The sequence below is a fragment of the Trichoplusia ni genome, chromosome 18 (assembly GCF_003590095.1).
Source record: "Trichoplusia ni isolate ovarian cell line Hi5 chromosome 18, tn1, whole genome shotgun sequence".
Taxonomy (NCBI): domain Eukaryota; kingdom Metazoa; phylum Arthropoda; class Insecta; order Lepidoptera; family Noctuidae; genus Trichoplusia; species Trichoplusia ni.
Window position 1 is genome coordinate 8,388,795 of NC_039495.1, and position 13,904 is coordinate 8,402,698.

Sequence of the window (13,904 nt, forward strand, 5' to 3'; positions counted from 1 at the left end):
TATAATTAGAAGAAATTAAACAATTCCACATAATAATGTATTATATATTTCAATAATATATACTAATAATGTAAATGCTGAGAGAGCAGAAAGTTTATAATTAAAATATTAAACTAGCAGTCGCGTGTTCTTTATTTTTAATTCTCTAACAAAGCAGATCAACTCAATAAAACAATATAAATTATGTAAACATTTTTAATATTCTTAGATTCAATTACAAATAATGTTTATTAATGTGATACATTTTAGAGAAAAATAATGAAAAACTAGATTTAACACTTAAATATTGTAGTAAAATAAAGAAATATTAATTCTATGTAAATAACAACTTTTCAAAAAATCTTTGTGCTGGAATTTCCAGCATAACCGTTACTGGTACTGCTACGAAGATTGTTATTAAGTTTGTGGCCACCCAATCCACCGTCTGAAAAAAAAAAACGAGATTAATGACTAACAGAAAATAAAAATAGGAAAATGGGGTTCCCATTTTCAGTTATCTTATTAGTTCAAGTAGTTAAAATATTGGTTAAAACTATAATTTACTAAAAGTCTCAAGGCTAAAATGCCTTCTATATACGCACCTTCTCAAAAGTCAACTTTAAAGGAACTGTCCGATCAGAAAATGATTAAAAATTGTAATAACAACTTACTGTGTCGGTTAACGATGTGTTGTACGCAAGGGATCTGGTTCCTATCGTTATACCCACGCACCAATGTAAGAGCATAACCGTTAGAGACATTTTAGCCATTATACTCCAAATAGGCCAGCTATAAAACCTTTTCATTGGAGCTGTAACAAGCATTTTAGTTTTAGTTTAACTTACAAAAATCTAATCTTCAATTACATATCTTCTTGAGTCACTTCTTGGGTGGACCAGTTGTGGTTATTTGTGTAAAGTTACAGAAGCAGGAATAACAATGAGTGAGATTAGACAAAGGTTCTCCAGAAGAATTATGGTTTTCTGGGGGATGTTGATAAAGAAAAAAGTCAACAGAATTTATTCATTCATACCGCCTTTTATCCCTGATATGGTACTATAATATTCCACAACTTTTACACAACGACATCTGGTCTCAAACACGGCTTGTATTATCAGTACACAATTGATAGACATACTTACCTATATACTTCTAAATTTTAGAAGTATAATTTAATTTATCTAAATTGTGTATGCTTTTAGAATCTAAACGCATACACAATGTAAATAAATACACCCACCCAGACACAGACCAAATTAATGGGAATCTAACCCACGACCTCCGGTATAGCAAGCAGGGCCATTAACCACAAGACCAACAGGCCAGTTAGCTACAGTCTTCCAAAATACTTACAGTCAACATTGAAGAATCCAAGCAAAGTGATAGCCATGAGAAGGCAAAAGGCAGGTCTGTCCAGAGTAGTGTACGCGATGCTAAAGCCTAAAGATGTTTGTGAGCGAGCGTAATATCCGGTCAACGAGAATACGAAAAGTAGAGGAAAAGATATGTAGTGCAAGATCACGAACCACTGGAACATGAAAAGTTAAGATATGTTTTATATTTTCCCTTTTTTCCTTGGTGAAAATCGAATGACTTCAACCAACGCAGGGGGCTACGGCTTGGGGATGTGTCGGACTCTGACTAAAAACACCTGCGGCCTCTGAATTTGCCTAAGCCAGAGTCACAAAGGATATATTTTACCTGTAACTTGAATGCGATTAAATTGCTTGCGAGAGTTAAAATACAAAATATACTTAGTCAAATTCGGCTGTGAGTGCGGTGCTGTTTTTAGGTATCGAAAGATTCTAAAAAAAGGGTCTGAAATTTCCACACAAATAGGCTAAAGACAGAGAATAACTAAAAATTTTGACCCTAAAAATCGTTGCTTAGTATCGATCCTTATTTTTAGTATTTGTTGTTACAGCGGCAGTCGAAATACATCATCAATAAATAATTTACTGTCTGGGTATCACGATTTATGAGATATATCCTAGTAACTGACGGACGGGTAAACAGCAAATACTTACTCTGTACTGGGAAAGTTTAATCTTTCCTTTGATGATTTCGTACTGGATATGAGCCAGAATCAATCCCATGAAGCAAGATGGTAGGGCACTCCACGAAGACATGTAGAATTCAGTGAACGACCGATTATCCCGGAATACTCTGCGTATTTGTCTGTAATAAGTTTTATATAGCATATTATATAGCTTATTAAAAATATAGTTACGTGATCGGATTTGTCGCTGCAAACGAGCGACGAGCGATTCATGAGGCTACGCCTTTAGAGTAAGATTATTTTGTATTTGAAAGAGAGACTCCGCTCTTTGACTTAAAGGAGGTTGTATGCTGGCATGCAATCGCAACTGTCAGATGCACATCGTCGGATTAAAAAAAATCCGTATATAAAAATCTAGGGATCATTAGGTCATTTGCCGATTACCTACTATACTAAAACATACCAGTTAGGCTTAAGTTATTGTAATCTCGTGTCTTTTGTTGGCAATATTTATTGGTATCTATTAAATATACATATATTCCGTTCTTTTGTTGAGTTTTTTTGACGACCTCCGTGGTCGAGTGGCGTACGCACCGGTTTCAAGGTGTCGCTAGCTCTGAGGTCCCGGGTTCGATCCCCGGTCGAGTCAATGTAAAAATTCACATTTCTACATTGGCTCGGGTCTGGGTGTTTGTGGTACCTTCGTTGTATCTGAATTCCATAACACAAGTGCTTTAGCAACTTACTTTGGGTTCAGAACAATGTATGTGATGTTGTCCGCATTCATTTATTAAAAAAAAAAAGTTACCAATGGATTGTTTTGGACCTATTTATATTAAGGTTTCAGAAAATGCATCCCAACTTTTTATTTCGGCTTCAATCAATAAAGAAATAAAGTTGAAATTAACTACTTTTGAAAGAACAGAGATAGTTTATCTGTTACTTACTCAGGTGTGGCAAATAAAGTCAGAGTTTTATAATCATTGATGTACACCACAACAGCGATTAGCAAACAGGAGGCGACCAGCAGAACTAGGTAGATCTTGACAGCCAAGCTGCGCCGACGCCACAGCAGGAGTGTAAGCGCACATGCGAGGATATACATGTGCATATCTACTGGCAAAAACCTAAAAAGTATGGATAAAACTTAGTATTGATCAAGAAATGGTAAATCTTGGTCCATGTCCCGTGACAAAATAGTATGAACGGCATAGGTTTTGATAAAATGTAACCCCAGTAAGATTGGAATATTATAATAGTAGTAGATGATATTCATATACATAGGATGGAAGTATCTGGCAAGCGGAAGAATGGTTAACAGACGAATGCAGTTCGTTTGAACGCAAGCTTTGTGTCGTCGGTCTTAATGATGAAATGGCATAAGCAGAGGGCTAAAGATTTCCACACTTACCACGTGGGACAAAGGCAGTAGTCTTTAGGGTCCACTATGTTATTAATGTAGAAGAAATGTGACCAAAACCTGGCCCTGCAGGCTTCGCTGTCCAGACCTATTGTGGTGGGTACGAAAGGTCCGTCACGGGATTGCATCCACCACGTCGCTGCGTATCCTACCACAAGCATGTGGACTGGACTAATTCTGAAAAGAGGAATTTCAGGAATTCGTATAGCTCTTCCAAATTTTGGGACTTGTTTTTGGAATTTTGGAAATTTACTAACATTTTTTTTTAGTGAGACTTGCCTACCATTGCGACTTTTCTAAAACAGGATCGAAAATGACATAGATATGATACCGCATCGATGGCAAAAGATGTAGGGCAAGCAGGGAGACAAAGAGAAAAGGTAAGCTACAGCTGAAATAACTAAAAAGCAGCTGAGTCAGGTTCATTTGCCATCTATATATTTGAAGGAGTCTACAATAATTTCCCAATATCGATACACCTCTTTTCTCCTATCATCCAGTATCATCAAAATGTAGTTAAGGATACTTAGTCAAGAATTCTAATTAGTTTACCTGATAACGCGTTTGATAATACACATTGGAAGTAGACTCATATTGAGATCTTGTTTCTCGGAGAACAACAGGAGGTTGTAGCCGGTCAGGAAACAGGAAATCATGACGAAGCTCTGTGTCAATGAGGTCCCGCTTGACAAGTAGATACCGTCAACTCTTTGTGTCAACTGTTACAAAGAAGAATAGCAGGAGATAGTCATAGTTCAGATATTTCTGAAGTGAGTGAACCTAAATAAACCGGCCCAAGCTCCCGAGACCCCTGAAGCTTCACTATTTTAGGTGTGCGAAAATAACATCAGGGTACTGGTTGGCTGCCATAGGAATTGACAGGACGGAATGAAGGGAAATTATCCAGAAGTCCAGTCAAGCTGGAAGGACATTATGAATTATGTGATTCCCACGTTTTTATACACCTTCTTTCTTGTCTGCATATTGGTTTGTTTGTCGTTGCGGTTGGATTTTTGTAACTCAATTTTGAGGCACATCGCAGTAAGCTATCTTCAAACCCGAGGCTAATGCAATTTACAACTATAAAAACGGCTGGACCGATTGACATTTAAAAAACGTGGGTATTTTGATTTTTTTAAATCTATTAATTTTAATTATTTTAGTATTGTAGTTGGCATTCTAAAAGTTTACCTCCTCCAGGTACTCGGGATTATTTATGTAGAACGAAAAGTGCAAGACGCTGGCGTGTGCGTATGTTGTGAAACCCAGCGACATGATTCTGAAAGATTATGTCAGTTAACAAAATAATCGGTACTGGAAAATGAAGATACGGAATTTAACTTTGATTAATTAAGATAAAATAATAAGAGTTGCATTTGGAATGATGCAGTGCTAGAATTGAAAAAAGGTCCTATTACATTATTTCATCCTTTCGGAGTGATATTTCCAAGTCTATCCACTCTTCATTTATGAATCTAGGTCTAATATCGTCTACCTATGTCGCAAGAAACCTGTCAACATCCTTCTCTGCGAGCAGTTTTGTTTTTTTTTTCTATTCGGCTTAAAGTAACTGCTATTGCAAAATCATATGTTTTTTATTTCAAATAGTCTTTTTTTCAGGTATCTTTAAAGGTTAATTAATGATATCATGTTGTGCCGTTCGTCGACTTCTAATACTAATAGAAACGAACCGGAAAAATAATATTGTAAAACATTACATACTGTATGTTCTCTTTCGTTTTCCCTTTCTTCGTCACTAAAGCAATCATTAAAAAGGTTATCATCGAATTAATAAAGAATTTTGTGGCATACCTTATAGGTCATCTCATCTCTCACACTACAACTTGACCGGGTTCCGCGATAACAACTTTTGTTGCCATACCTAGGCCAGTTTTAAAGTATTCATCATTTAAGTTTTATAATTAAGTGAGTACCACAATATATTCGTTCCTAGTTACTAGTGACCTTTATTATATGCTAATAGTTACTAACTCCGTCTGTATTTAGTATTGAATGGGTCTACTAGGGTACCTGATTCCTTGCATAGGTGTCAATATAGACAGCCTAGGGTCGCTACTCTCTCTGAATACTGTAAGCCGTCGGTAATTTTCTGGTATAGAAAATGTTGTTAATAATTTGCTTTCTGAAAACAAAAACAAAATGTATAAATGAGTGCTTTTTATATAAATGTATGTATGTATGTAGGTACTTAAATTACCAAAATAACTCATTAATTGACAATGAGTATACCTACCTATCAGTATTTATCAGAATTACTGTGTCCAGTATTTAATAACATCAGTTTTCAGAGCTGCAGGTACCACCTTTACAGGGCCGCAATTCCGTTATTTACAATTGCTGATGAATAAATAGTTTTTAATGATGTATAGACTGTACTGGCACTGAATTTCCTATTATCGTGTTGGCAAAATGCTTAAGAGAAGACCAGTATAATTTTAATCCTTTTTCCGTTGTGGCAGGATTGGGGCCCTGAACGAGGATGATAACGAGAACGACAAATATCTCCATCTCTTTAATCCATAAACAAAATCACTTTAAAACTTTCCAGTAAAGACACCAGGTGCTCTTTTCAGGAATGTCATTCATATGAAGATATTTTGTGGAATTGTGTAGAGAAGAATTGTCATCGATATTCAAAAACAAGATTTAGTTTCAAACTTTGACATATTCTCATCTGTAGATGAAAACTTGTCGGTACTTACTGTTGGGTCCATCTTCTGTGTACACATCATAAATTGTCGATATAATATTAAGGATTATGATGGCATACACAACTCTAGTAAACGTAAGATCTGCGGTCGTTGGAGATTGTTCAGTCGTAGCGTCAGAGTGACTACGACAATAATGCAGTTCTCGTAGCGAAGCGCGTAGTGAACTTCGTTGTGCGTAGCGATTGACGCATTGTTCGAAGCGTTGTGAAGTGGTTTGGGACGAAATATTTATTCTCAAGTGGGACGAAGCATGATTGTTGGATGTCGGACATCGTTCGCTAACGCAGTAGCCTCTATGTATCCGAGTACGATTGAAATGTCGATACGACTCGTCCGAGAAGGCCTGAAATTTAATTATTTTTTAAATCGATAAGACCACTTAATTATATTTATCAAGAATCAAGAATCAAAGATATCACTGACGTTGAACTTTTACAGTAATTAATGCAACGCTCGTCATAGCTTGTTAATTTTGGGTTTATTAAATTCCATTCATTGAAATTGTAAACGAATAGGCGGTTACTGACCTTCATCAAGTCGTAAGTGGGGTGTGGGTTCGATGCCGGGGCGAGGTCGAAGCTGCCGAGACAGTATAGTCCATTATCCTTAGCGAGGCAACGTTTATAGTCATCAAGATAGAATAACTTCGGAAAACTTGCTAAATCTTTATCTGAAAATGATAAAGTAAACCATTTAGGCAATAATTAGTCTTGTCCGTTTAGTTTGTAAGTTCGCGAGAAGAAGAAACGCACGAAGACTGGATTTTGAAATGATTGGGTCTGATTGACCAAGAAAGGCCCACTGTCTAACAAACGGATTAACATATCTCCTGGTATTATCATTGTGTAGACTTCAGTACAGTGACTTCGAGAAGTTTTGAAGCTCAATGCGAATATGTTAATATAAATTATGCTCATTTGTTACTTTAGAGTGCGTTATTTTACTGATGATAACGAAAACTAATGTCTATACAAATTTCTAACAACACAGGTCCTTACACATAACGGGTCGTTAAAGTTATTACAATGGATGAAATTGAACCAAATTTTAGAATCAGCAAAACTCACTTTATGCTTTAAAACTTTCATAAGATCGCTACCCATTTTTTCCCCCACGGTTTTGGGATATGTCAAACTATTAAGTACCCACTAAAAGCACCCCTAGAGCCTTTTTTGGTGCTTAATGCTCGCGAAATCACTACCCTAGGCATTACGGACTTAAATTTATAGCAGGCATGAAAAAAAAAAACAAGAAAGAAACTAAGCCACTTATCTGGCAAGCCTTTTACGAAAAAAGAACAATCTCGTACCATTGTATTCCCGAGCCGAGCCAACTGCAACAAACAATAATAAAAACAGTACCGACATTCCTGTGCACTTTTTCCAAACTGAATAATAAATGTCTCATAACACAATGTCGGAGTGTATTTTTTTTAAATAAATTAACTTCTTGTAGGGTGTTTGTTTTTATTTTTAAAATGACTTACTAGATTTGCCCTGCGGTTTTATCTGCGTTCTTGTAGATGTAGTATAGGGCGTTTCTCGTCTGAGAAAGTAGGGATAGAGGAAAGGGGGAATCCGAAACTTGGATCTTAAGAGAAAAAAAGGCATGACGATTTTTCTCCCAAATATATTCGATGCCTTTCTTTTCTTCTTTCTTCCTCACCTCAGAAAACAAGAAAGAAAATTTAGAAATATCCAAAATTAAAACGGCTGGATATGGAATCATGTAACTATAAAATATATATGTCATGTGATTTGCAACAAACAAAAGTGGAGTGCCGCCTTAGGTACTATTTTTTCCTTTTTTTTGCAATGCCCGTGCCTGTATTCGTACACCTCATCTTCTACTCTTAGCGTCAAGGTTGACAAACTGGTGTGAAATTTATTTTCCACGGTTGAAGCAAACAAAAAGAGGCTGTGCGAATCAGGGTGCTGTTCGATGTTTGACATTTGAAAAAGCAATATGAAGGTCTAAATTAGAACAAAAATACATTATTCATAATATGAGCATACATTATACCAATTTTTGAAATATTTTCATGACTAAAACAAACAACTGTCATAGCATTTCTGCTTATATTACCGTGGTTAATTCACAATGCCACACAATACACTAGTACGTTAATTTGTTTATTTATAAACTACGTAATTACTACACATGACCTTTGTTATACACGAGGTCAGATTAAAAAAATCGCTTCTGTGGACAATCCATTTTTTTTATGAAAAATAAAAATCGGTCCATTGCTATTCGGACTCAGGGTTGCGAAAAAATAAGTTAAATATCGATCTAGAGTTGCAGTGCAGAGGCTAAAGAAAACTATTTACCCTCTTTTAAGAAATTGAGATTCTGACTTAATTGTTTTTATTTAGACCAAATCCGGTCAGTGTCCTTACAAGGCTTGGAAGCAGTTGACCACAAAAGCGAAGACTTGTTTTTGCAAGCGGTGCCACTTAGTACTTCCACCAAGTAGGCAAGTAATCTTTCTTCAAACCAAAACATAGAATGCTAATGCGACTGTGTACTGAATAATGGGAAAAACATCTGTTTACTAAACCTAAGCCGTTTTATGTGGGAAATGTATCAGTTCTGAATGACAGACTTCCGTAAACAATTAGTTTTGTAAACTAAGTCTATTTGAAACTTGATTCCTGGGTGATCTTCAGTATTCTTCAGACTGTGTCTAGAACAGTTCCTTAACGAACTATTGGCCATGACTCGGATAAAATGTTTTGTTATATTCATTGTAATTGCAAATCAGTGTAAGTTGTTTGAGTAAATATTTTTCCTGGCATGAATTCTTTATTGCGTCATAGTAATAAAGTATATTTTTGACAAAGAAACAAGGTGACTGCACGGATAGCAGAGTTGAGGTCAAAACGCCAAACTCACTTTGTGCGTTGTCTCGCGTATTCGATCCCCGCGTAGTTGTGTGATCCACAAATACTGAAACCCCCCGCGCCAAGGTTTGAATTCCTCACTGCGGGAGTGTTTTTTAAAGTGTTTCTTTGTGTACTTTGCTGTTGACTTTTGCTTACTAAACCGTGTAATAATCGTTTTTCTTTCAGTAAATCTCAGTGTTGCCGTTATGTGGGAGCGTCTTCATTGTGCTTCGGACTCCACGCAAGAAATGCCAGAGGGAATAGTATCCGATATTGGAAGGTTCCCGTGGCTGGGTATTGTACAACATAGCTTCTGTAAGTAATTAAACTAATTTATTATGTGTTAATAGGCTGGACAGGGACTAGGGAGAAAAAACAGGAGTGTTTTTAGTCTTAAGTCCAACATACTCTTTCAGCGAATTTTCAGCTACAAAATGAAACAACTGGTAGAGTTGTCAAAAATTGATGACGCTCTTGAGAGCGGCGTCTCGCTTTCGCAGCATTGACATTTCTGCGTTTAGAGCTGGCCTATTTTGGAAAAAGCTTTGAGATGATGTTTTTTTACATCATTAAACTTTCAAAACGTGTGTATCATTTAACTTGGCGTACCAACGTTACGCAATGCAGTGTTACTAACCCTGAACCTAGTGTAAATCTATGAATTAATTACTTCACTATACACTTATATGTTGTTTCTTTATTATTAAGTAAATTCAGTATTCAATACAATCATCTACATTCTTGTTCGCAGACGTAGCGGGAAAAACTCATTTTGCTGTTACGGGGGCGGTACTTGTACATCCAGCGTTTGCCATCGCGCCTGCTGAAGACATCGCTAAGATTAGCCCTGACCAACTTATGTAAGTCGTTCATTACGAAAATTTGACAAAAGGATTTCTTTAAAGCAAAGTTATTTGAGACGAGATTTGGTTTCGGTTGTTTTGAGTTTTCCAGTTCCGCTGTCAATATTTAGACTCCGTTTTGCTGTGTATTTTGGATAGTTATGTTGCTAACTTTGAGGACCTAATGAGTCAAATATTGCTGAGAGAGGATTGGTTTAATATTTCGGTATAAGTAGTTGATATTAACTCAGAAACAGACTGATACCCTTGTACTGACTAAGCCATGAAATTGTATACATGTATCTACGTTAAATGTCAGGATTATTTCAACTTTAGGTAATTTTAATCACAGATTTACCCCTAATTAATTACCATGCGTTACAAACACAAAACAACATGTATTTATTATGCATTCCAGTAACAACACTAAACTAATACTTTGGGGAAGTAAGGACCTCAAATACGCGTTGGATGTCAAAGACGTTATGTTGCATCCACAATACCATGAGAAAGTGACGTTTGCTACAATCGCTCTTCTAGATCTTGTGGCTTGGGGGGAAAACGAAATAAGCGAATGGAGAGGTAAGAAAAACAACATTTGTAACTCTTGGTATATATGAATAGATGAGATATAATCACTTGTTTTGAGGAGAAGTGTAATTTTGCGAATACCAGTCGATCGAAACCGAAATTGCTACTGAAACGATCTTAAAGCAAATTAAACGTTTTTTTGCCTGAAATGTGGAACATTGGTTTGTTTGCCTTTTGGTAGACAGATTTTTTGTCATTTTTCTAGAAAGATTTCCCCTTGAGTGAAAACAAAAAATAATTTTACGAGGGGAATTAGACCACTATTCAGAGACATTCGTGTCGCCTCAATAAGAATAAAGAATCATAACTTGAACGCAAAAGTTTTATTGAGGAATATTAATTATTATAATGCCTTCAACAGCTCCGGTACTACCTATCTGCATGCCAGTAAAAGGTTTCGGAACTTTCGACGACATATTTGCGGTGAAAATGACGGATGGTGAGTACCCGGGTAATTCTCAGGAAAAAAAAGTAAAAGTTATTGATGACACTATCCTCACCACATTTTACACAGATACAAGACAATTTGATAACTTACTAAGGAACTAAGTTTCCATGATTAATCATTTCATTAGCTAGTAGTCCCGGAACCCTCAATCAACCTTGATATAAACTTTCACAGAACCTCAAACTAGCTTTCAACTGAAACTGCGGCTATTAATAGATGACGTAAGAATCAAAACTTTTAAGCACTAGTTTCTTTAACCAGTGTGTGAGGTTCGTGCCTACTGCAATGTAACATATTATAGCCTTTGAACTATTACAGTTGACGGCAATATGCAGAAAGAGATAATCCGAATGAACTACATTGACGATCGGGACTGCGCAGAGTTTTACTATAGAGCTGGGGTAATTTATTTTAATACGATTAAAAGCTTTTTTCAATCTGTGATCTACAAATGCTTGTCCTGAGTCTGTGTTTCTTTGTGTGACTTGAATATTTGTGAAACTCCCCGCGACACAAGGATAGAATTGACAAATGCCGGCGTCGCTTATTAAATAAAAAAGGATTTAATGCATTTAGGATCCACGACAAAAAAAAACGATGCCTAAAGCTGGAGTCATCTAAAAAATACCAATACCAGTTTAATTTTTTTTAATTATCTATCGGACTATTTATATTTTTCTTCTCAGTCATCACCTTCATTGTGGAGATAAGACGGTTTACTAACTGGTATTAAACATCGTCTATCATATACAACTGTGACAAGCGTACTCCCAGATGCGGTGCAGACCCGTAGTTTCATTTATTTTCTGTTTCATTTTGTACAGCTTACATACGGAAAGATGACTCCAGTGAATCCAATCTGTGCTGTGTCGCAGTTCTCCTCGAAGCCTTGCGTATGGGATGGAGGCACCGCGCTTATCACCAGACAATCCTGGGGATTCTGGAAACTGGTAAGTCCTGAGTGGACGGATGGAAATTGGGTTAAATGGGCACTACTTGTATTATTCTAAGCATTTTTCAACACAATAAATGGAAATTCAGGTCCGGGGGGCGGGGCTGAACGGTGACGGTAATTTCAGTGAATTTACAATCATGTGTAGAATCGGAGTTAATGCCATGGCAATTGTGGAAGTGACACGCAGGTCTTAAGCATGTAGTGCGCTATCACACTTTCACTACTACAATAATATTACTTTAAAGTAGGCCCCCAAGGTACCGAGGATCTCAAACTAGTGATAATATTTTATCTTTTGCATGGAAATGGAAGTCATTTTTGGCGATACTTAAAGGGCAGTCAGAACTCACGTAACCGCGAATAAATAGTTTCTTACAATTTTTCTATGATAGTACGTATAGCCCAGTTGTTGAGGTCACCACGCCAAACCCATTGTGCGCGTCGTGTCGCGGGTTCGTTCCCCGCGTAGGCCAAGCCTTTGTGTGATCAAAAAATGCTTGATTGGAATCTGAGTGTCTTTGTGCAGATTATTCGTATGGTTCATGAATATTTGCTGAGTAATCTTCAAATACTCGGTTAACTAAATAAGACTGATCGACTTAATACGACTATATACAATTGTGAAATTATATAGTTACCTACATTATATTATATTTTGCAGCTAGGTTTTGCTGTGCGCGGTCCCGGATGCGGTGCTCCCACAAGGTTCCTGAACGTACACGATTATCTGCCCTGGATAAACGATGTCATCACCGATATACCCTTAGCAGACTTCAAGGATACATACAAACTGGGCTTACGTAGAGTTTCACCTATTAAACTCGTCATGTACAAAGGTATATGAAGACTATTCGCTTGTTTAGCGTTTTTTGTACGGTCAGCATCGATAGTCAATGGAAAAAAAAACAGATCTATGAAATGACAAAAATGTTTTAAAACTCTGATCTTGTTAATGGATTTTTGTTCCCGATGATCCTTCTATAATGTGTATCTTTTGTTATTTCCTATTTGCAGCCAACATGAATGTACCAAAGTCCCAAGGACAGTGTGATAAGAAATCCCGAGGTGGAGTTTTGTACAAGGACAGCTCTGAACTTGTAATAAACAGGAATTTCGTACAGGGGTTTTTCTTTGTAAGTATTACAAATTATAACTTGCACATATTATAAGTGGAATTGTAATTTCGTCGGCGAGTAAGAACTCCTTAAAGTAGGTACCTGCGTATGCTTGTTGAAACGCGTACTTACTGAACAAGGATATCTATATCAGCCGCCAACGAAAACAGTCTCGTCGTTAAAGTTCGAGGCCCCCGTAGGCACCTATTTTTCGCCATTAAATTACTTTTTGAAAGATTTCTCTAATTTCCAGTTGGTCATATCACAAATCGCGGAATTTTTGTGTGCGGAAGTGTCTCTAGACGTGAACTCCCAAACTAACGCCGCTGTATGGTTGGAACACAACTGCCACCACGATTCCATGGGTCTGGGCATCGGCCAGGATAACCCCAGTGATCGCACTAAGTATGACTGTCTGTTTGATTAGGCAACCAACATTATTTTTGTAGCTGATATATTTTAGTTAGAACATTTCCTTCATCCCACATTTATCAACTATTTTTATTCACAGGGCCAGTTGTTTCATCTACTACAAAACGTCGGCGTTCGTTGAATTTAGATTTTTCTTTTCCTTTAAAGCAGTCATTGAAGTAGCTATGTACGGCACAGACCATATGGAAAGACTAATTCCTAATCCATTTATGTCGTCTCAGCATACAACTCCATGGTGGCCTACGCCAAAACGTATGAGATTCAATTACTTTGTTCCAGAAAATGTATGGTGGTACAGCATGTAACCTGAAACGATTAAAAATATATTAAATAGCGTAAATCCATAACCATGTAATGTTTTATTATCTATCCTTTTATCAATAATGTAGAACTCACCTAAGCAGTTCAAATTATATGTATGTAATTAAAGAGACACAAATATTAATGTCCATGCGTGTCGTAAAATATAAAAATTGAAAATTGATTTCTTTTTCTAAATTGAGTTC

The 13,904-nt window shown here is 36.7% G+C and overlaps 2 protein-coding genes across 3 annotated transcripts; one reads left to right on the forward strand and one right to left on the reverse strand.

Moving 5' to 3' along the window:
- Positions 1-313: 313 nt before the first annotated feature.
- LOC113503153 (O-acyltransferase like protein-like) lies at positions 314-7,233 on the reverse strand. Its single transcript, XM_026884972.1, has 12 exons — positions 7,198-7,233; positions 6,658-6,831; positions 6,122-6,473; positions 5,430-5,541; positions 4,590-4,677; positions 3,951-4,117; positions 3,390-3,575; positions 2,926-3,105; positions 2,007-2,157; positions 1,333-1,507; positions 651-790; positions 314-424 (listed from the first exon to the last, which is right to left on the reverse strand). Exons 1-12 carry the CDS (start codon positions 7,231-7,233, stop codon positions 314-316), a joined length of 1,872 nt encoding a protein of 623 aa, XP_026740773.1.
- Positions 7,234-8,445: 1,212 nt separating this feature from the next.
- LOC113502903 (vitamin K-dependent protein C-like) lies at positions 8,446-13,746 on the forward strand. Of its 2 annotated transcripts, none has more exons than XM_026884654.1 (11): positions 8,446-8,895; positions 9,202-9,330; positions 9,767-9,875; positions 10,276-10,439; positions 10,810-10,887; positions 11,215-11,297; positions 11,721-11,846; positions 12,513-12,687; positions 12,866-12,984; positions 13,220-13,371; positions 13,478-13,746. In XM_026884654.1, the coding sequence occupies exons 1-11, from the start codon at positions 8,847-8,849 to the stop codon at positions 13,701-13,703; spliced, it is 1,410 nt and encodes a 469-aa protein (XP_026740455.1). In that variant the 5' UTR covers positions 8,446-8,846; the 3' UTR covers positions 13,704-13,746. The 2 variants fall into 2 exon arrangements, with proteins under 2 accessions (XP_026740455.1, XP_026740457.1); XM_026884656.1 differs by lacking the exon at positions 8,446-8,895 and adding an exon at positions 8,909-9,099.
- Positions 13,747-13,904: the final 158 nt, after the last annotated feature.